This window comes from Fundulus heteroclitus, chromosome 22, assembly GCF_011125445.2.
Source record: "Fundulus heteroclitus isolate FHET01 chromosome 22, MU-UCD_Fhet_4.1, whole genome shotgun sequence".
Classification (NCBI taxonomy): domain Eukaryota; kingdom Metazoa; phylum Chordata; class Actinopteri; order Cyprinodontiformes; family Fundulidae; genus Fundulus; species Fundulus heteroclitus.
In genome coordinates this window covers 22,775,706-22,797,822 of record NC_046382.1, presented here as the reverse complement: position 1 = coordinate 22,797,822, position 22,117 = coordinate 22,775,706, and the positions used below count along the sequence as shown (strand labels likewise).

General features: G+C 40.1%; 2 protein-coding genes across 3 annotated transcripts; both read right to left on the bottom strand.

Annotated features, from left to right (window-relative positions):
• Positions 1-1,384: 1,384 nt before the first annotated feature.
• On the bottom strand, positions 1,385-15,095 carry slf2 (SMC5-SMC6 complex localization factor 2). 2 transcript variants are annotated; one of them, XM_012880608.3, is made up of 19 exons: positions 14,763-15,095; positions 14,290-14,326; positions 10,912-10,956; positions 9,345-10,612; positions 9,130-9,212; positions 8,363-8,473; positions 8,104-8,271; positions 6,152-6,254; positions 5,952-6,039; positions 5,731-5,872; positions 5,519-5,606; positions 3,525-3,701; positions 3,304-3,398; positions 2,987-3,074; positions 2,794-2,898; positions 2,627-2,704; positions 2,427-2,513; positions 2,064-2,132; positions 1,385-1,955 (listed from the first exon to the last, which is right to left on the bottom strand). In XM_012880608.3, exons 4-19 carry the CDS (start codon positions 10,608-10,610, stop codon positions 1,665-1,667), a joined length of 3,039 nt encoding a protein of 1,012 aa, XP_012736062.2. In that variant the 5' UTR covers positions 10,611-10,612; positions 10,912-10,956; positions 14,290-14,326; positions 14,763-15,095; the 3' UTR covers positions 1,385-1,664. The 2 variants fall into 2 exon arrangements, with proteins under 2 accessions (XP_012736062.2, XP_035982453.1); XM_036126560.1 differs by lacking the exon at positions 14,290-14,326.
• Positions 15,096-16,330: 1,235 nt separating this feature from the next.
• Positions 16,331-21,232, bottom strand: LOC105938737 (phosphoglycerate mutase 1). The gene is made up of 4 exons (XM_012880603.3): positions 20,929-21,232; positions 19,032-19,306; positions 17,644-17,824; positions 16,331-17,481 (listed from the first exon to the last, which is right to left on the bottom strand). The coding sequence occupies exons 1-4, from the start codon at positions 21,065-21,067 to the stop codon at positions 17,312-17,314; spliced, it is 765 nt and encodes a 254-aa protein (XP_012736057.2). The 5' UTR covers positions 21,068-21,232; the 3' UTR covers positions 16,331-17,311.
• Positions 21,233-22,117: the final 885 nt, after the last annotated feature.

The following is a 22,117-nucleotide window of genomic DNA, read 5'->3' as shown; positions in this document are numbered from 1 at the left end:
GTAAACTCAGTCTTATAACCAGTACGGTAGCATATTTGACAAGTATTAAAAGCTATTTTTCCTCTATGTCACAGTACAGTGAACAGTCTTCAAAAGCACATGGGCTTTCCAATGACAAATTGCAGATGAAGCTTATGGTATTGCTTACATTCCTAACTTTTCATGAGAAAATATAAATTTAATCAAATTAAGATTTGGCTTAACATCACTTGCTTGAGACATCTGATAAAATGGAACATTGGTGCAAGGAAAATCTTTTCTTTTAAAACATACTTCAGCGTAAAAGTATAAATAACTGAGTATAAATACTCAGTTATATTAAGTTCATAACATACAAAGGCGTTATAGAAACTTGCAAATAGTTTATTTTAGGTATTTGAAAGAGGCCCCAAAATAGTATTTGGATAATAATAGTAGTAAAAAGGAAAATAAGTATTTAAAGGAAAACCATAAATACAAATATGTCAAATTAAATCAAAATGTGCACACTTTAAACCACAAAAAAAATAATTACCAAAAAATTGCAGGAATGGAAAAAATCTTATTAAATGAATGAAACATATTTTGTCTTGAAAATAATAATAATAAAAAGCTATTAAACAATTAAATAATTGGGTGGACATATGTACTGACTGTCATAGGGGAATTAGCAGCCTACTATGAAAATAATTTGACTGGAAAGTGAAGATCAGATACTTTAATACTTTATCATCTCATTTGTGAAAAATCCCAGTGTAGCATTATGTTGGCGAAATTGTGAAAATATTGGAGACACCACTCACATTTTTTGGGATTGTCCAGTAAGACGAGGATTTTGGGACTATATTAAAAAGGAAATAGAGGGAATATTGAAAGTAAATGGGACTCCTGAACCTGTGGTGTTTTTGTTGGGAGCCATACCTAAAAACAGATATAACGCAGATCAGATATATATCCTGAGGTTTTTTTTTACTGATAGCAAAGCAAATGATTACTGTGCACTGGAGAGATGTAAAAACAACCAACTATAAGTCAATGGGTCCAGAGACTGAAACATGTTTACACAATGGAGCGAATGACTGCAAGCCTGCAGCCAACTATGGACACTTTTATACAAAGATGGACTTGCATTTCAGAATATCTGGGTGTCTGATGGAGAGCATGATAGGATGAGATGTTACTGAAGGAGAGGTCTAACGGAGTTCCTCTATGGGAAGGGGAGCTGCTTGGCCATTTTGCTTGGCCAATTACAGATTGTGGATATCGTCTGCTCTGCCTGCTGTCATAATTGTGAAGACTTTTGGTATTTTGTGTTTGTCGTCACATCTACTACTTGAGTTTCTGTCAGGAGATGTTATGTAAAATTATTAAAATGGTTAAATAAAAAGTTCTAAAAACAAACAAAAACAATTAAATAATTTAATTTCATACAGCACAAACCAGAAAGTTGTTTTTAATAAATCTTACTGCCATTAGCTGTACAGTTAACCTAAGGGTTATACACTCAACCAAGTCAATAAGTAAAAACGCTAAAATCTTAATTTTAAGGTGACAAGTTTCAACACTCGGCAATAAAAAGATATGCATGGAAGAGATTCACATGATGGCATCAGAGGGAGACTTGTTTACCCTCCCAGCAGTCTCATTCTCCATGTTTGTACGTTCTTTATAACGGATTCATTTGCTCATCCATCGCTGGAGGCTGCATCACAGGCATTGTTTTGTTTGTCACAAGTTACTTGCTCTGCTGCCGCTGTTGTTTCACTCATCTTTGTATAGTGTTCATCGTCTCCTGGATTTCCCCCCATTTCCACGTCCTCTTTTACTTCCCTTTCTTCGGTTTCCTTTTCGTCATTTTCATCAATCATAGTGTCCTCAACTCCTGTGGTTTCCTCGTCTTCAATAAAAGTTGACTCTCCATCCTGTTCAGTGATCCCAAATGTTTCCAAAGGCTGCCAATAATCATACAGCTTATCCTACAAGAGAAAAGTATAGGAGATTGCAGAGATGGTTCACAGTGCTGCCGTTATGCTTTAACACATTCAATAAAACTGTTTTGAGAGGAGCGGTAACGTGTACTGTACATTGAGAGGTCGAACTTTCTGGAGAAGCATCTGCCACTTAGTGTAGATCCTGGCTACCAGATCCTTCACCTATAAGAGGAAAAAAAGCTGTGAAACAGACTTATTATGGCTTTTACTGGCTGCTATTCATCACTATTGTGTTGTGCATAATTAATTAGTTAAAAAATGTGATGTTGCATCTTATGGGGAAAAAAAGTAAAAGTACACAATGCTTAAAGACTTTTCAGGAAGCCGGTCTTAAACTTTTTAGTTCAGAAAATGTTTTCATGCATATCTGTTTGCACTGCATGATGTACCCATCCATGTGTATTTGTCTTATAGATGGACACAGAATCCTTCCACTCTTTTGAAGCTATCCCCTACCTTGCTGTGGTAAAGACATTTCTCGCTCTCCCTGATGTCACACTTAATGTGCATTTCCAGTTCGGATGACAAAACAAGCAGCTGTGCCTAAAGAAAGGAAAAAAAAAAAAAAACAGAACAGCTTCAGCATTGTCGTCTTTCTTTAGAAACTCAGTCCTAACAACACTGTGTAGACTAAAGAGAAAGGAAAGAGAACGTACCTTTTGATCAGGTAGAAAGACATCCGAAGTGGAGGCTTCACTAATCAGAGTCAGAAGGCTATAGCACAGGTAGTAGGCCTATATAAAAAAAACATAAAAGGAAAAAAAGAAAATAAACTTGATAATCACTTTCTCAATGTAATGTTACTCCTTAAACCAGTCCTTACCCTTTGATCTTGTTCGAACATGTCCTCTTCTTGGTCTTTCTGCTGTATGCGTCGAAGAAGGGCGGAGGGTCGAATTTGGGGAAGATATGGCCTCAACCCAGCAAGCTGCACACCATGCATATTAAGTTTTTTAAACATGAATGAATTCAAGCTGTTGTAAAAGAGATGCATAAAATGTCAATAGAGAGTCTACCTCAGGTTCTTCCGCCTGAGGGGTATAGGTGCAATTTCCATCCAACAGCTTAGAGATAAAGCACAGGCTTACATGGCGGCGTAGTCGTCTATATCGAGAAACAAAAAGGAAAAAGAGTTTTAACCAATCTGAATGCATATCTGATGTTTGTATAATTTTCCGCAAAATGGGATTAGAAACCCACAGATTTATTATTATTATTATTATTATTATTATTATTATTATTATTCCCTTACACATTCTGGTTGTTTAGTTTACACCTTTAATATAACATGTAAAAGTTATTTAAAAATAAATGCATGAATAAACAGATTTACATTCCACGTTTACTGTCTGGCAGGAGTTGAACTAGCAGGCACATGTTGTGGTGATCGTCGGTCAAATCAGTGAGGGCCTTACAGATTCTGGGCAGCTACAGCAGAGAGGAAAAAAAACGTGACATCAGATTATTTAATAATTGCTTAAAATGAAAGAAAACATAATAATTATCCATTTGAAAGCAAATGTGGAGAGTCAGGAGTGTTTTCTTCCTACTGACCATAGAAGACCAATCGCTGATGTTGTTGATAATGTTATAGAGCAGAGACCTCCCTTCTACAATGGGCTGGAGGATTCGCTGTGTTTCCAGGGTGACCCTGCCCACCACAGTTAGCAACAGCAGCAGTTCATAGTCGCTGTAGGCCCGAGGGCACAGGCTCATACTGTAAGACAGGTACTGTGGAAAGCACCAAGAAAAACAAGTAAGAAGGAAGGAAGGTTGAAACTTGCTTGACAAAAGCCATTTGCTTTTCACTTCAACACAAAAATGTGCCTTTATACTAAACCCAGCTCCATAAAAATAAACGTAGCTCTAAGACTTGGTATTTCTTTTACAGGTTAACATAAAATGCTGCGGTGTTTAAGATGTGTAAATTCATACCCGATTTAGGAAAAAAACATTACCAAGTAAAGAGAAGTTTGGACACGCACTAACACAGACGCACACACTAAGAGCCAGATCTTCATAAAAACGAATATCTCCCCCTAAAAAATAATACACACAGGATTGTTTTCATCCACACAAACACGCCGCTGAGCATTGTTTTAAACATGCCAGATGCATAGGGGGCAGTGTAGTGCTGAGATAGAAACCCATGTCAACCAGTCAGCGTACTTCAAAATTAAAGCTGGCCCGTTTCTCAATTCACAAGACCGCGAGTACGGACTCACGTTCTTGTCAAGTCCGTTCTTGGCAAGAACACAGGAAGTACGGACTTGGGGAGAACGGGAGCACGCAGAACGTATCTCTGTGTATTGGAACTGAAGCGTACTCGTGACATCACCACACACACAGCTCGTCTGGACCTGCGTTTCACCTCCTGTTATTAGTAGTCTTTAGATGATAATAAATTAGTACTTATTTTGATCATAGAATTAAATAATTGTATGAATAATGTATTCATTGTTGAAAGAAGAGGTAATATTTTGTGTTAAATAAACTATAATTTAAGTTCTTTAACCTTTTTATAAACATACAAAACTATTTATACATTACACCATATTTTATTGAAAACATCTTTAATACCTAAAGAAGCCTTAAAAAATATCAAAAAATTTTGCGCTGTCCTGAATCAAGCTGGGGCCGTGGTGCATTCTGGGAAAGCGGTCAGTCTGAAGAACGCACAAGTCTGCTCTGATGCATGCTCGATAAAGAGGGCGGGGGGCAAACAACATCCGGGTATTTGGTCCGTTCTCGTTCCGGTGTTCTTGGTAATTGGAACCTCGCTGGGGCTGAGGCTGATGACGTGTCACGAGAACGCTCAAGTACGCTTATTGAAAAACGACCCTGATGTTGAACGGCATTGTGCCTCTTGGAGAGTTGGTGTAAAACAGCTGACCTCCAAGCCCTCTCTCCTTCGCATGTCAACGTATTGGAGCAGCCGGGCTTGTTAACACAAACAAAAAGCCTCTAATGCCTCTAATGCACCTGTAATGTTTAGAATGTTCCGTGTATGCTTTTACTTTGAAGTCTCGATACCGAGGCAGCAACAGGAAATGCTGTGTGGTTTGCCGGGGTATCATCAGTTGGAAATAAATGCTGCAGGTTAGTGAATTTGTCCAGTTTAACACTGATGAGACGCATATTGCAAACAGTCAATCATAATACCAATGTAAAAACCAGCTAACCTGACAACAGCCAGCTGCATGTATCGCTCCGCCTAGCTCCAGCGATACATGCATCTGGCTGTTGTCAGGTTAAAAACCAGCACCTCTCTTGATAACATGAATTTTATACTCCACTCTATAGCCAAGTCTGAAAATTGTCTGACATGTGACGTCAGTACATGTACACACGCAGGCTCAAGGACTTCGTTTTTAGAAATCTCCAAATTGGCCGGAGTTTTCAGACTCATTTGTCTTTAGAGATATAAAATGGATTTTACATGTGGATGAAAGGCCGAACTGCATAAAAATGTATTAGTTTTCCCAGATATCCGGCTAGGTGTTGACTAGGGCTTAATTGTGTGACACTATCCCTTCCAAGTATCTCACCTTTAAGATGTTTATACAGTTGTGTTCAGGGAAAATTATTTCTTCCTTGTTTTTGGAAGGACTCTCACTTTTAACATAGACATCTTCTCTGCAAACAGAAAAAAAAAATCACATCCTTTTATTCACAAATATATAAAATGACTTAGTTCTGCAATGTCTTATTTCTAAATAACAGCAGCAACGTAGCCGATTCACAGAGCAAAGCTACTCACAGCAAATCCCCCTCCGTAAATGATGGCTGTAGACTCTCAAAGGGGAAGAGTGTCACAAATGCAGCCCCCATGTTCATGAAGACCAGAGTCACGTCGGCCAAACTGGGGACCCACACTTCGAACTGCTGATTGTCATTGTGCGCTGGGGAAGAGGAGTGTGTGAGAAAACATCAGCGTTGTTACCCCGAGCAAAAAGTAAGCTAATGAGGGGATATGCTTACCTATCTGATAAGCAGCAAAACGGGCAATGTCACAAAGGTCCTGTAGGATCTTCTCAGACACAATCCTTTCACTATGGACCGACATCATCTGTTAACAAATAATTGTTCCAAGGAGCAAAGTTTAATTGCAACAAGAGTTTTAAGAATGAACGTGTTTAAAAAAAAATGACACGGCTACTAGAAGAGTGTGTCTAGCCTACCTTGAAAAGGAAGCTGAGAATCTGAGCTGAACACGGTGAGTTACAGTAAGCTAGCTCAAACAGACCGATATTCAAGTGCACTCTCAGCTGAGCATGACTGGACCTGCAATGAAGCAGGAAAGCAGAGAGGAGACATAGACAACAGTTCTGTAAGGACCCACAGTGGTTGCATTGCTTAATACAAGTTGAAATGACAAGGAAGGCAAATTTATTTGTATAGCACATTTCAGTACAAAGACAATGCTAAGGGCTTTACATGATTAAAATATAGGAAAATAAAACAGAATAAAAGCAAATCGGAATAAAATGTAGAAACAAAATAAAACATTAAAATAGAAACTAAAAACAAATATTAAAAAACAGTTGGACTACAAACTTAAACTGTTTACTGAAACATTAGTTTAACTAGAACAGTCAAAGGCATCCTAAACAAATGTGTTTTTAATATTGATTTAAAGGAACTCAGGCTTTCAGCACTTTTACACTTTTCTGGAGGTTTGTTCCAGGTTAGTGGAGCATAGGAACTAAATGCTGCTTCTCCTTGTTTGGTTCTGGTTCTGGGTCTGCAGAGTAGGCCGGAGAAAAAAAGACCTTAGTGGTCTGGATGGTTGATACACTGATAAGTCTGTGATGTATTTAGGTGCTAAACCATTCAGGAATTTATAGACTAAAAGAAGGATTTTAAAGTCTATTCTCTGAGATACAGGGAGCCAGTGTAAGGACTTTAGAACTGGGGTGATGTGCTCTACTTTCTTAGTCTTAGTGAGGACGCTGGCAGCAGCTTTCTGGATCAGCTGCAGCTGTCTGGTCCACTTTTTAGGCAGACCTATAAGACGCACTTAAAATCCTTAGATTTTGGCATTTTATCCTCACCTCTCTACTTTTTTTTATATTCTAATTCACTTTTTATTGCATGAGGTAGTCCTCGTGATAATTTATATATGCCTTGTAAAATTATTATATTTCACATTTTAACTAGGAAACTTCAACCCGTTTCATTTGGATTTTTGGAGATGGATAAACACAAAGTAGCTTAAAACTGTGCAGTTGAGGAAAAACCGATGCAATCTTTTCCTTTAAAACTAACAACTTAAAAGGTGTGCTAGACACTTAAATTAAGATTTTACTTTGGGGCGTATCAGCTACCAGCTTCATAGACTATGGGACTGAAACGTTTCCCCGTCCTTTGGGAAATTGGTCAAGCTCGATTCGATTGGACAGAGAGCATCTGTAAGTGTTAAAGCCTCTTCACATGTTATAAGTGGGACATTACAGTATACTAAGCTGAAAAGAAATGCAGGCCACACTTTCAGATTTTCATCTGCAATTAAAATTACAAACCCTTTTTCCAATTCCACTTCATATCAATTTTCCAAGTCTTGGCACAGATTCCCAATTCTGTACTACTGAGTGTTTAACAGATAAAATCCCAGTGGTCGTAACATCAAAAACACATGGGTATGTTCAACAGGTTCTGGACCACACTCTTGATTTAAGTTTCTACAACAGCAAATTATTCACTTTAATAGCCATATAGAACACTGGAGATAGGCATCAGCACCCCTCGCGACCCCATGAGGGATAAAGCGAGTCAGAAAATTGATGGATGGATGAATGGAGAGCCATATAGACTTCTCTTCTACGGTTATCTGATAAAGCCAAAGAAGCTGCTGCAGGTTTTTTTCTTAGTACAGTCATAAGCACAGTATCTAGCAGTTGCAACGCACTAACAGATAATTGCAGTCGTGGAAACTGCAAAACACACCCGGTCCCACACAACACAGCCACTAACTTTATGGTTAGGGTTAAGGAAACAAGGAAAGGCGTATTTAGCGGGGGGCGTGTTTGGTGGTGGCTGCCGCTGCAGCTGTACCCTTCTCCAAAGCACTGCTAATTGTAATCATGTTTTGCTCGATAATGTGTATAAACATAGAAGCACGAGTATATCTTACCAAAGCAGTGTTTTTTGTGAGATCCCTTGTGGACTGACGGGGCACTCCCTGAGCTGCAGCGTATCCTGGTCAAAGATCTGGCCAAACTTTTCCAAGTTAAAAACCACCTCCCCTGGCGGGATTTCTCTGAACGCAGTAGTCATCAACGAGAAGTGCTGCAGAAACTCTCTGAAGAACAAATGACAAATCAGTCTCAATTTACAGCAAAAATCAAGTGAGCTTTAGCCACCAGCCCAGAAAAAGCCTCCGTTTCTCTTACTGGTGTTCAGCGGTAATCTCCGCTTGGTTCTCCTCTGCCTCCTCATACTCCACTAGCTTCAAGAGGTCTTCTTGGCAAGCAGTTAGAAGCTGTGCCTCAATCTCCTTCGCTCTGGTAAATTACAATGAAGAAAGGGAGCAGTAAGCAATCTGCCGTGCACAGACATGAGCTTGTTAAAGCACCCCCCCTGGTTGAAGGAGGGAGAAAACACAGGACAATCACAAGAAAATGTCAAAGTCCCTATAAAAGCGACTCAATAAGATTTTAAAGAAATCCCAAAAGGTTGAACAACCTGTGGGGGAGAAAGGGGCCATAAGGTTGCGCCAAATCAAAGAAATAAATAAAACAGGGCCTAGCTGTCATCTAAACTAAGAGAAAAATAAAGGAAAATAAAACCCCGCTTTTCTAATCTGACAAAGCATTACATGGGTGGCACCAACCTACTTGGAAACCTACGTGATGGACATGTACAGGGTACCCCAAACTTTCCTAGCCCACAAACTTTCAAATAAAGACAGGGAGCAAAGCATGTGTCGGTGAGCCGGCTGGTGGAGCAGGATGCAGCCCTACAGGTGAGCAGCTTAGATAGAACTGCCTTCGGTCATGATTGGTATAATCAGGGCATATTGGCACCAGCCTGCCCTCTGAACATGTGAAGAGACGGGAAACACAAAGACGGAGGAGGGGACACACACAAACAGTCTGGCAGACATGCAACAAGCTGAAAATCAAAAGGTAATACAAGTAAAGTTCTCTGGATTGTATACTTCTTGCTTCTGTTAATCTCCTTCAGCATCTGGTCCAGGTTGTTCTTGTAGGCTACGGGCCTTGAGGTGAACGGCAGCAGCCACTAAGAGAAATAAAGGGAGACTCAAAGCAGTCAAACCGAGACAGAAATGAACATTTAATTTTCTTAAAAGGACACAGATCAGCTTGAATCTTCAACTTTATGTTGAAACAACACAAAGTAGACGGAGCTTACCGTTTTTAACTGAGAGCTACGACATCCTGGAGTGCTCGGCTCTGAGAAGGTGTCTTTCGTTGGCGTGTCTGGAGGATTCCTATCGCGCGCCATCATCTCCTTGAAGGAGATCAGCAGCTCCTCCCCGCTGCTGTCAGACTTCAGCTTTAGATCATCTGAACTGTTCAAGCTATGGTCTAGTTCAAGGTCAATAGAGTCTTCTTCTTTCATCCCTTTACTGCCTTCACTTTTCTCCTCCTCTAATGGCGGAGTCTTCCTGTGAGGAGATACAGTCTCTTGTACAGAGGCTGCTGTGTCTGTCTCTGAGCAACACAAACCTTCACCGGTTTCAGGTTTCTGGGAATGGTTGTTGTGAGGCTTGGTACTCTCCCCCTTAGATTTTCCCAGTTTTAAACGCTCCAAAGTCACAACTGGCAAATAGGCAGCCGAGTTAGAGGCTACATGTGGAGGTTGCGCAGCAGCAGAGGAAGCAGGAGTACCCGTTGGATGGCAGCTGGATTTGGGGCTGGAACCTGTCTTTGTGGGTGATTTTATCGTTTGCTCTTCCTTCTTGGACTTTGGAGTCTTACATCCAGGCCTGACCACATAGACATTGGGATCGGGCGTGAAGAGCTGGTCTAAATTGTCGGGGGCCGCCACTGGTCTTCGTACACGGCTTGCTTTACTGTGCTCTGTTGTTCTACAACTAACGGATTCCAAACCTGGCTTAGATGCCGGTTTTTGAGACCTGCCATCTGACCTTTTGCTTTCTGTCTTGGCGAGGATACAGTCAGTGTGATCAGAGTTACTGTAGACCGTACCAGCATGTGCAGTTTTACTGCACTCCCGATGAGCTTTAGAAGAACTTGATTTATCCTTTTGGTTTTCCTCATTTTGCTTCTTTGGAATGTCTTTACTAGGAGATGGGGGAAAAATTAACCTCACTATATTATTCTCAGTGGTTATAAAGCCTTTCTTTGCCCCTTCTGATGTGGCTTTCTCTGAAGAAGTGAAGTTTAATTGTGAGGATTTAAGTGTGAAGGATGATCCTGAGCCTGCGGACACAGACCTCTGAAGTTTCTTTGTTGTTTCAGCGGATAGTTCAAAAACTGACGAGTTCTTCAGTGATGGCTGAGGGTCCAGTGAAGATCTTGGTGAGGTGCCAGGAGTGGGCTTGGTTGTCTCCGTCGTTCCATAATTTGTTTCTCTAAGAAATGGCCTCTTGATGTTCTTGAAGCCAGGCTCCTCCTCCCTGTGCCTCTTTTTGGATGTGCTATCTAAATCCATCACTAAGAACAGAAAGAGACAATATCCTGTCGATCATATTCTGTTTTACTTATAGGCGCATCTCAACAGTATTATTCATTAAATAGTTTTAAATACAAAAAGTAACATTATATGACTTCCTTAAACAATGTGATCTATGTCTGATGTTCAGGAGAGGCTTAACACAAGGAATCAAACAGTTTTATGCATCTAATGTCCCGAATAGACTTTTCTGTTTCCCTTTGCTTCAAGACATAATCAAATTGCATAAGATAACACACAATTGTCATTCCAAAAACTGTTTTTTTTTTTTTAATATTACCTGAATTACGCTTCCCCTTGAACGCATCTGCTCACGTTGTTGGGTCTACGACAGAAAGGCAAAAAAACAACAAAAAGGAACAAATAGTTAATCCTGCAAAGTTCATAGAAATGTTTTAAGCAATAACTCAGGTTGCAAGATATAGAAAAAAAAACATGCAAATGCAACAACATTGTTGAATATTTTGATGGTAATATCAGTTGGGATAACTCCACATGTTCCTTGCCACTCCCGTCTCATCTATCAATACGACACTTGCACTCGGTGACATTTAGCATCCTTATGGCACAACAGTGTTTAAAGGAAGTGTGTCACCCAGCTGACCAGCAGTGCACAGCAGTAGGTTGGAGAGGGGTGGCAATCCATTACTATTATGTCCCATAGAGGTAGAAAAAAAAACACTTGAGAATCTGGTACTTTTGAGTACTGCGTTAAAAGGGCTTTAAATCATAGAAGCGTTATTTTTTTAAATTTATTTACACTTTCTAAAACATAGAAGAACTTGTCATAGGTAACCAGTCCATGCTTACTTTAAATTGTGAAAGCAAAACACCAAAAATATAATTCCATCACTACACAGAGCCAATAAAAAGCTCTTTGAAAGTCTGCGAGCTGTAACGCTGCCTGTAAGTAACCTATAAACAATAATTTTGCATTCTTTGCTGGTCTCTGGTTGCGCTTCCAGAGCCATTTGGATGCACAGACACTTTCCGCCTGCCTCATAATGAACAGTCTCACAAGATTTGCGCAGATAGACAACATGTAGGGAACTTTAAGCCCCTTTTACACCGGCCCTACTCTAATCCACTTGCTCTTTTTTGCATGGTAGGGCTTCATGCTGTTCTACTCGTGTTGGTTTTCAACAGACCTGGTATGGCCAGAAAGTGGCAAACGCCTCCTGGGGGTGGTTTTAGCCCCACCTCCAGTTGTCAGTGTTCGCTCTGCTGCCATCAAGCATTACTGGTACATTAACACTTTGAGGCAGATCATACCCCCCAAATTTCTTTAAAGTTTGCCTTACAGAGTTACAATTTAGGCTTTAAGGTGGTTTTTGCCTCAGCCTGGCGAGAACAACGATTAGGACTTCTAAGTGCTGAACCGCAGTCTTTTGATCGCAGTGAAATCATTTTTTCAAGTTGGATATTCGATATTTGCGCTGCGCTGATTCAGCGGAGTGTTTTTTTGGCAGCGCAGCTCAGCTCCATTGCCTTCCCCCACGGGTAATAATTACAATAAAGACATGCAAATAAACATTTCCTTTGTAAAAAATTAAAACCAAAAACTGTATATTTAATACATTTATAAATATGTATTCACATGAAAAAATTTATTTATTTAGAAGAAGTCTTCTATGCTTCATTTTAAGATGAAATATAGAAGAAGTTATCTTCTTCTACGCATTATACTGTAGAGTGCCTTGCGATAGTATTCGCCCCCCTGGAACTTTGACCATTTGCCACATTTCATGCTTCAAACATAAAGATATAAAACTGTCGTTTTTTGTGAAGAATCAACAACAAGTGGGACACAACCATTAAGTGGAACGAAATTTATTGGATATTTCAAACCTTTTTAACAAATAAAAAAAATTAAAAACTGGGCGTGCTAAATTATTCAGCCCCCTTGAGTTAATACTTTGTAGCGCCACCTTTTGCTGCGATTACAGCTGCAGGTCGCTTGGGGTACGTCTCTATCAGTCGAGAGAGTGAAATTTTTGCCCATTCCTCCTTGCAAAACAGCTCGAGCTCAGTGAGGTTGGATAGAGAGCGTTTGTGAACAGCGGTTTTCAGATCTTTCCACAGATTCTCGATTGGATTCAGGTCTGGACTTTGACTTGGCCATTCGAACACCTGGATATGTTTATTTGTGAACCATTCCATTGTAGAGTTTGCTTCAGAATGCTCCTATATTTGGCTCCAACCATCTTCCCTGTCCCTGCTGAAGAAAAGCAGGTCCAAACCATGATGCTGCCACCGCCGTGTTTCACAGTGGGGACGGTGTGCTCAGGTAGATGAGCTGTGTTGCTTTTACACCAAACATCACGTCTTGCATTGCTCCTCTCTGCATACAGGGGGAGGAGGTGGAGCACGTGCACAGCATTAGGTTCCTTGGCATTCACATCTCCTCTGACCTCTCCTGGACCGTAAACACCTCCCACCTGGTGAAGAAGGGCCAACAATGGCTCTTCTTCCACAGGAAACTGAAAAGGTCTGGACTTTCCACTAAGCTGCAAAAAAACTTCTATAGAGCCACCATAGAGAGTGTTTTATGTATCAACATAACTGTATGGTACTGGAGCTGCACAGTTCAGGAGAGGAAGGACCTAGCATGGGTGGTAAGAACAGCGCAAGGGATTGTGGGATGCCGTCTGCAGGATCTAGACTCATTTTATGCAGAACGAGTCCAGAGAAGGGCAAGACATATCTCCACTGGTCCCACCCACTCAGGCCATGCACTGTTTGCCCCACTCCCATCAGGTAAATGCTTTAGAAGCATTAAATCCAGAACAAATAAACAACTTCCTCCCAAGCGCTGCGAGGGCTATCGCCCCCTGATGGGAGACTACAATCCAACACGTTAAAAATCACCGCACTGCTACTAGCCCATCATCACGTTAACGCTATTGCCTATCTGTACACTATTATCTCAAAATATCTAAATGCACATCTCTGTAAATGAAGCCTCAAATCATTGCACAAAAGCACCTTATTACCTCATTATTTGTTTTCTGCTACTCATGAAGAACAACTAGTTTATACAAACTTTTAAATCTTCATCTTTTTTTGAAAAATGTTTATCTTTTGAATGCTTTAATGTGGGGGGGGGAAGAGAAACACTGTTACCCTTGTTCATCGGCTCTTTGTTTATCTCTTATGTGTAGTCCCAGCCGGCGTGGGCAAATTTCACTACGTTAACACGTGGTGACAGTAAAGAACCTTTGAAGATTTGCTGGTAGATACATAAAGCAGCAGGGTTAGTTATGGGAGAGTTGAATTTAAAAACCCACACTCAACATGGCCAGGAAGAGAAATCAAACAGAATTTAATAATTTGATATTTAACAATTTAATAATCCCCCCCAGTTGTCAAGGCACATTGCCCTGCAGGTTTTAGATGTTCCCCTGCTTGATTTAGATGATTACATTTCAGCCAAAGCCTGTTAAAATCAGCCACCAAGTGAAATCAGGTGTGCCAAAGCAGGAAACCTCTAAAACAACAAGGCCAGCGTGCCTTGAAGTGTACCAGGGTAGAAACAACAACACAGAATTACATCATATCTAAAGCAAGCAGTTGCTAATAAATTAATTATTTGAATTTCCATAAAATAAGGTAAATACGTGACGACATTTTGCAATGAGAAAGCTACCTGCTGACTCACCTTTGCTCTTCAGGGAGAAGCAACCTTTCCAAGTTTTCTAAAGAAAAGTCAAAAGGGCACCGGTAAATATCTTTGGACCAATCACAAATGGCTGTTTGTTCACCATGACAACTAAAATGCAACTTGAATTGCCCCCCGAGAAAAACAAAAACAAAACAAAAAACAGTAACAGGTTGTGTCGCTTGTTTAAGTCAAACCCAACACTAGCCGCTCCGACGCAAACAAGGAAGGAAGCAACTTTGTCGTCCTAAAGATGACCAATGGCAGATTGCTCCGTGAATGACAACATGACCAGGTTTATCAGGGAGGGTTAGGCGTCAACGTGTTTCCACGCGTTGACAACAGTAACATTAACTGAATCTGCAACTTTCGTTACAAGTATGGTCGCGGTTTCAACACAAAGGAACACAAAGCTAGCAACCGACGTAGGAAGTAAACCGAGTAAACACAAGTTGTGTGTTTTTTTAACTTACGTCAACAACACAGACCCACAGCAACCTTTGGAACCGTCATCACCGTTTAGTCTTGAAGGTGTACACAGAGAAGGGTCCAGGGTGGCAGAAGAGTGAAAACCAGCATGCCGGAAGTGATTTCAAGCAAGGCGGCGATTCACGCGCCAAGAAAACTTAGCCATGTGGTGACAACAACGCTCAAAGGTTTATTTCCCCCACGTACTTTCTTGACTTTTTTCGGACGTCGTCTGCGATCTAAGGGCTATAAATTTTCATGTCAACGACTAAAATGATAACAAAACCGATGATCGCCCGCAACCCCAGTGCTACAACAGCAGTGATAGCTTCTTCTTCTTCTGCTTGTGATGTTTTGTGACGGATGACAGACCAACTATTAGAGCGCATTACCGCCAACATCTGGACGGGAGATTCACAGTAAAACAACAAATTCAATTCTCTCTAATAAGTTTGTACTTTTCAAAAACGACACCATTTTACGTACATTTATTGTTTATAGGAAAAACCTAAACCTCAGAAACCTGACAGTTTGACCAACTATGAAGAGAGTTTGCGTTTCAGTCAGTGGTGTGGGTTTGGAATAAGCCTAGCAAAAAAGCTGAAGCAATGTCCAAGTTTAAGAAAAGGCTCAAACTGGTTATTGTTAAGAAGTAAGTTACAGCGATAAAACGGGGAGGCAAATGAGATATGATTTAAACATGGCTGACATGCTGTGCGTGTGTGTGTGTATACTTGTGAGTTTTGTTCATCTAGAACAAATAACAGAATTTAGGAAGAATATTCATGTCATGTGCAGATGGATAAGCATTATGATTGAATATGTTTCATTTCTCAGTATCCCTTTTCAGACATATTCACTAAAATCGAGTTGTGTATGCATTGGGTATATATTCTTACCATTATGTATAATGAAGAATATGTATGTGTTAATTCAATTTTGGTGATTTTGGTGGAATGTCTGAAATAAAATTAATGAGTTCATTCCTTTGATGTCCACTGTTATTTGTTCTTTTTGTGCTGGCATTATTCATAACCTTTATTTATCCAGTTACATGTCTACTTGACATGCGACTTCAAGAGTGCATCAACAACAACAAAAAATAGTTAAAAGAATGATCAGTTAAGTCGTCTGAAAATGGGGCAGGTGGCAGAGCTGCAAACCTACCATGACATATCCACCCATTAAAAACAGCATCAATCAAGTTAGCAGCCACAACGCCAGAGGTAACTCTGGAGCAGCTGCATGGATTCACTCAGGTGGTACAATCTTTTGACAGGACAACTATGACCTGTCCACTTCACAAATCCAGCCTTTATGAGAAGCTGGAAATAATAAAGCAGTTGTTAAATGAAAGCCGTAAGAAGCACTGTTTGCAGACTGCCACTAGTCATATAAGGGACACGAGGGACATGCTCTGATCACACGGGACAAAAGTTAAACTGACCAGAAGACAGGCAAAAGTGAATATCACTCCGAATAATACCATCCCTGCAGTGAGGTTTACATTTAAAGTCGGCTTCTCAAAGAAAGACTTGCCATGGAGACAAGGCAAGCCAACACAGACACACAATAAGGTCGTATACTTCTTTTATTAGTACAGAGCTTACGTGGTACATTTAAGCCACACAGAAGGAATTAAACGTATAAAAAGGAGCAACACTGCTGTGAGACGTTGTGGAAGGAACATGAAACCAATAACAGACCAAATAAGGTAAAACCACACACAAAAAAAGGAAAGTTTGAGACCCTTTGTCTGTTTTTAACACTGTGAAACTGGACCCTTATGAAAACAAGGGAATGTCATTATTCTATACAGAGCAAAACTTGCAAAGAGGTATTAGTTAATGTTCAAAACGAGAGAAAGAGGACACACAACCTTCATGAGGACAGCACACAGCCTAAAGACATGCAGACAATTTTTTTTAGCCGTTCTAAATATCCCACCCTACTCTCAAGAGATTACAAAATTTTGCAGCTCTTTTACTTGAAAAGAGCACTTCAAAAAAAATTTACAAATAATTGCACGTGTTTCAGTAATTCATAACGCAATATGCCACAACCCTGTCCGATGTAGTAACCAGGCAAGAGGCAAGATACATCCCCATCTGGTGCAAAAACTAGTCTTACTGAAAGGCAAAGAATGATCACTTAATGAGGAGGTAACTTCTTGCTTGTTGCAAACACAGCATCACAACTACATGTGACGAGTTTCTAGCTTATGGCAACATTTGAGTCTCCTTCAGTCATTTAATTCTACTATAAATTTTGAATCAATCTATGCTTAAGATTATTTTTTCCCCCCAAATTATTTACAATCTCTTGAGAGTCGTGGTTTCTATTTCTTTGAAACACATCCATCTATATGTATGACTTGGCCAGCACAAAGCAAGGAGAACAACGCAGAGCATTTTTGCTCCCTATTTGGAAACCTGAAATAAATTAGCAATTTGAGAAACACACTGAGAGGTCAGCTTCCAGGGATGACTTTTTACCATCACACACTAAATAGGATTTTCTGCTTTTTATTTATCCATTCATTTTCTGTCTCCTATTACTTCTTGGCTTTTCCCTGAGCAGCGACGGCCTCCATGGCTTTGCGGACAGTCTCCTCGTCTCCCAGGAACTGCATAGGCTTCACTGGCTTCAGGTTCTTGTCGAGCTCATAGAGGATCGGGATGCCAGTTGGCAGGTTCAGCTCCATGATGGCTTCATCGCTCATTCCTACAGATATCCACAGAAGGAAATTAAGATTCTATACAACTATATCGCTGTTTTATGTGAAACCGATGCATTCATTACTGCTTACTGTTACCATTTGTGTTAAAAAAAAATCCTACACACAACAAAAAGACAGTAAACAACAGATAATGAATCAGCACCCACCCTCCAGGTGCTTCACAATTCCCCTCAAGCTGTTTCCATGGGCAGCAATGAGCACCCTTTTGCCCTGTTTGATCTGAGGGGCAATCTCCTCATTCCAGAAAGGCAGCGCACGTGCAATGGTGTCCTTTAGGCTCTCGCAAGATGGCAGCTGGTCCTCAGTTAGGTCTGCATAGCGACGATCCTGAAAAGAAAAGCCCATACCAGCATGGTACAGAAATGAATTAAGCACGTAGGTAAACGCAATTCATTGACCCAATTATAAATTTGTTAACATTTTTTACGTTGTAAATTTACAATCAAATAAGCAGCCACGAAGCCAGTGGTAACTCTGGAGCAGCTGCAAAGACCCACGGCTCAGGTGGGAGATGGCCACAGCCCATATGGGGGACACGCATTCTGGTCAGATGAGACGAAAGTCTAACTTTTTGGCCTACATGCAAAACTGCACGTTACCTAAAAAACAAGACCGCCCTTGCAGAGACACATGGTGGCGATAGTATCAAGCAGTGGGAAAACAATTTGTTCAGCAAGGAAGAGAAAACTGCTCAATGCTGACTGGAAGATGGAAAGAGCTAAATGAAGGGCAGTCCTGGAAGAAAATCTATTTTGACTTGAGAGTTGGGTGGTAGCTCTCTTTCCAGCAAGATGACAAGCCTAAACATGCAGCCACAGCAACAATGAAAGAGTTTAGATTAAAGCAAACTCATATGTTAGAATGGTTCAGTCAAAGCCCAGACTTACAGCAAAAGGCAAGAGTTAAATTACAAAGGCATGTTTAGAGTTTGCCAAAAGGCACGTGGACATGTTTGTAGCTGTGGTAAAATGTAAAAAAGTTAAAAGGGGTATGAATATATTTGGAAGGTTCAGCACAAAGCCTGCATATGCAGTGCAGATGTACTGTAATTCTTTTTATTTGCCCCATTAATCAATTATTCTTATTTTTAAACCTGTTGCTGAATCAGTAAAGGGATCCAGTGCCCTCGTCTTTACCTCTGCCTAACCATGTCAAGATATGACTAGTTGGCTTCTGCTTAAACTGAACTTTAAACTCAAACCCAGAAGGACGCAGCCGTGCCAGTCACATATTAACTCCCACGGGACATGATATTGGGCAATAACATAAGGGTGCTGTAGCTAACAAAGGGGAATTGAATCCTACTGGTTATCATGTTTCATTCCCTTTCGTATGTGTAAGACCTTAAATCCAATATTGTCCTTTAAACATTGCAAGTATTTCAGTGATTATTCAGAGCTGGTTGAAAAATGGTTCAAGTCACGCCTCTATTCGGCTTCAGTGTGCAAGCAGTAAGCCGGTCAACAAGTACAAAACCTGCAGGCTAACAAAGCTGCTGGTCTGTGTATTTGTACTGTAGACAATCGTATCACACCTTGCTGATGCTAGTGTAGTAGTCATGGTCTGGGCCCATGGAGGGCGGAGGGATATCAAATGAACGCCTCCAGATCTTCACTTGGGCCTCTCCGTGCTTAGCAGCTGTCTCGGCTTTGTTCAGGCCCGTTAGGCCTCCATAGTGACGCTCGTTGAGCCGCCAAGTCCGATGGACTGGCACCCACATCTGATCGATGCTGTCCAAGACGAACCACAAGGTCCTGATGGCCCTCTTCAATACCGAGGTGTAGCAGATATCAAACTCATAACCAGCATCTGTGCAGACAGAGACACAGAGGCAGCTGTATTAAACATAAACTAAATTTATTAACATCATGCCAATAACATTACAAACAAATTTGCAGAATGTGGAAACTGTATTTTACTCATTAAACAAACTCTAGCATCTCTGTTCATTCATTCACACATTCTATCTTTGAACAAGTATAAAAATTGTATTAGTTGGACTTACATAAACACAGATTTTTTTCGTACCAGTTAACATAACCATCCGAATTTTATCGTATTTCATTATAAGTAAGACTAATTTGGACTACAGGTGATTAGATCTAAATCTGACTACATGATTTAGACAGAATTGGAACAAATTGGATGCATTTGAATTGAATTCAGGCCAAACTGGATTCTACCTAATAACAGATGAGACCGTCTTCTGTTTTTTCTGACCCACTTATTCCAATTTTGATTGATTCTGTTATTTTATAAGTATTATACCAAATAATAATAATAATAATAATAATAATAATAATAATAATAATAATAGTCTTTTGATGAATCTATTCATCTTATTGAGCGCCTTTAGGTGACATTTGTTGTGACCTATATTAAGAAATAAAACCGCATAAGGAATATAATTTCTCCAAACAACCAGTTATCTTCAGCTGGTCTGGTCTTACGTTTTACATATTTTATGGGAGATACATATCTGAGTTCTTCCTCCTAGTTGTTTATAACAATGTCAGCTACTGTAAATTAAACTGAACAGTATTTTACCGATAGACTGAGGAAATCTATCATCGCCGCTGCTGTCAGACTGATCAGTTCCAGCATGCTGATGTGGTTTTTGGATGTGTCTTGTGTGTGCAACTGTAGACTGTGCAACAAGTTGCTCTTCAGGGGACAGGACATTTTTAAACAAACAAAATTTTACTAACTGGATATGGGAAAGTAGATGTAGAAATCATTGGGGCCAAAAACATATTATAACGTTGTGCTATGAATGCTACATGAAACATGTATTGTTAAAGTTTTGCATCAATGAATGAAGCCAAAAAATGAGTATCAAGATGCTACAGCAAAAATCTAGGGCTGCAAATAGGCCTTTTTATATCATTAGGGATGAATGGCATGACTTTGCTTAAAATTTCTCAAAGATGATTTAGGTAACAGGACGCTTGATTTAATTCATAACATCCTTAATAACTGCATAATACAACAGTTCATCTAATTCCTTCTGCTCAATCAAAAAATAAAAGGTTAAAAAACAAACAACTGGACTTGTACGTCAGCTTCAGAATAGAAGTCCAGTTGTTTTGCTTTTTAACCTTTTTTTTTTTTTGGATTGATCATGACCTGGATGACTGAGCATCTTCACCTCCTTCTGCTGAGCACCTACGTAGTTAATAGTTGTGGCTTTCCTGTAACCTGCTAGTCTGATAGCCTGATGTCATTCGTGTTTGTTCTGGAAAGAAAAACCCGGACAGCCTTGTTTGCGTGGCTCTGTGTGATCTTACACAGCCACACCAAATCACTGCGACGTTCAGGGTCAACCTGATGCTCCGCGATGGTGCAACTCGCTGCTGAATGTCGGGAAAAATAATAATATCGCGCCGGATTACCGCAGTCAATAAAACACCAATGGCTACAACCCCCCTCACCTTTAAGAGCCTGTCCTCCTCTCTTGGCCTCCTTCTCCCCGGTTTCACTCAGGTCTGCATCGAACCAGCCACAGAAACGATTCTCCTGGTTCCAGTTGCTCTCTCCGTGACGAATCAGCACCAGTTTGTAGGCCGCCATGTTTATTACAGAGCTGTCACCTTGGGTTGTTTCAATAAATGCAGATTGGATGATTAAACTAAGACGAACAGCTGATGCTGGTGATGGGAGACGGCGAGCTTGCAGCACCAAAACGCAGACAGGTCAAAGCTTTAGCTGTCAGACGGTTTTATTCTGAGGATTGGTTGTCGACTTACTTCCTGGTTTTGGCATCCAATGAGAGTACGTCAATTTTTGTTCTCAACCAATGGCAGCGGAGGGCGTCATCAGCTCCATGACCTTCATGATGTACGTTTTAAAATCAATCGATCTGTCTGGCAAATAATTATTTAGTAATTTAATCAAATCAAATCCAAAACAATAATGACGAAAATAAAATATTTTAGTATTATTATAACAATTTCAATTAAATCTAAAATAGTGCTGACAAAATATCGAAGAAAGTTGGTATGCAAAATTATACCAGAAAAAAAAAACAAGTTTAAATTCGGTTGTTAATGACTCAGCAACAAAACAACCCTGTAAGACAGATGTCTAAATTGAAACATTTAAAATGTCAACCTGTCCTAATTAGCTGTCGACTAATTATGGCATTGGTGTTTATATAAATTGCTCACATCATCATCCGCATCATGCCAATACCTCAACAAATAGAACACATTTTGAAATTAGTTTTTCAGATCTTGATTTTTAGCTATGTAATAAAAATAACTAGAGACATTTATTACTTCAACATAAACTCTTTTCCAGCAGATGTCTCCTCAGCTCCAGCCAACAGATAAGTTGCAAGTGCTCAACTTTTGCTGGGGGCAGCAGTAGCCTGGAAGAAATCGTGATCTCTGAAATGTCCTTGACTGCGGTCATGCTGGTTGTTTAGCTTCCTGACATTTGGGTTGTTTACCTACCAGACATCATATCCTAAATGTTGAGGTTAAAGGTACCAGAGTGTGAATCTTAGGGAAGGATTGCATTTTGTGCAATTGACAGCTTGCACGTAGCACATTGCACTCCAGCATTTGTTTAGTAATTTTCTCCAGTTTTAATGGATTTAAATAGGTTTTTCAGAGAGCT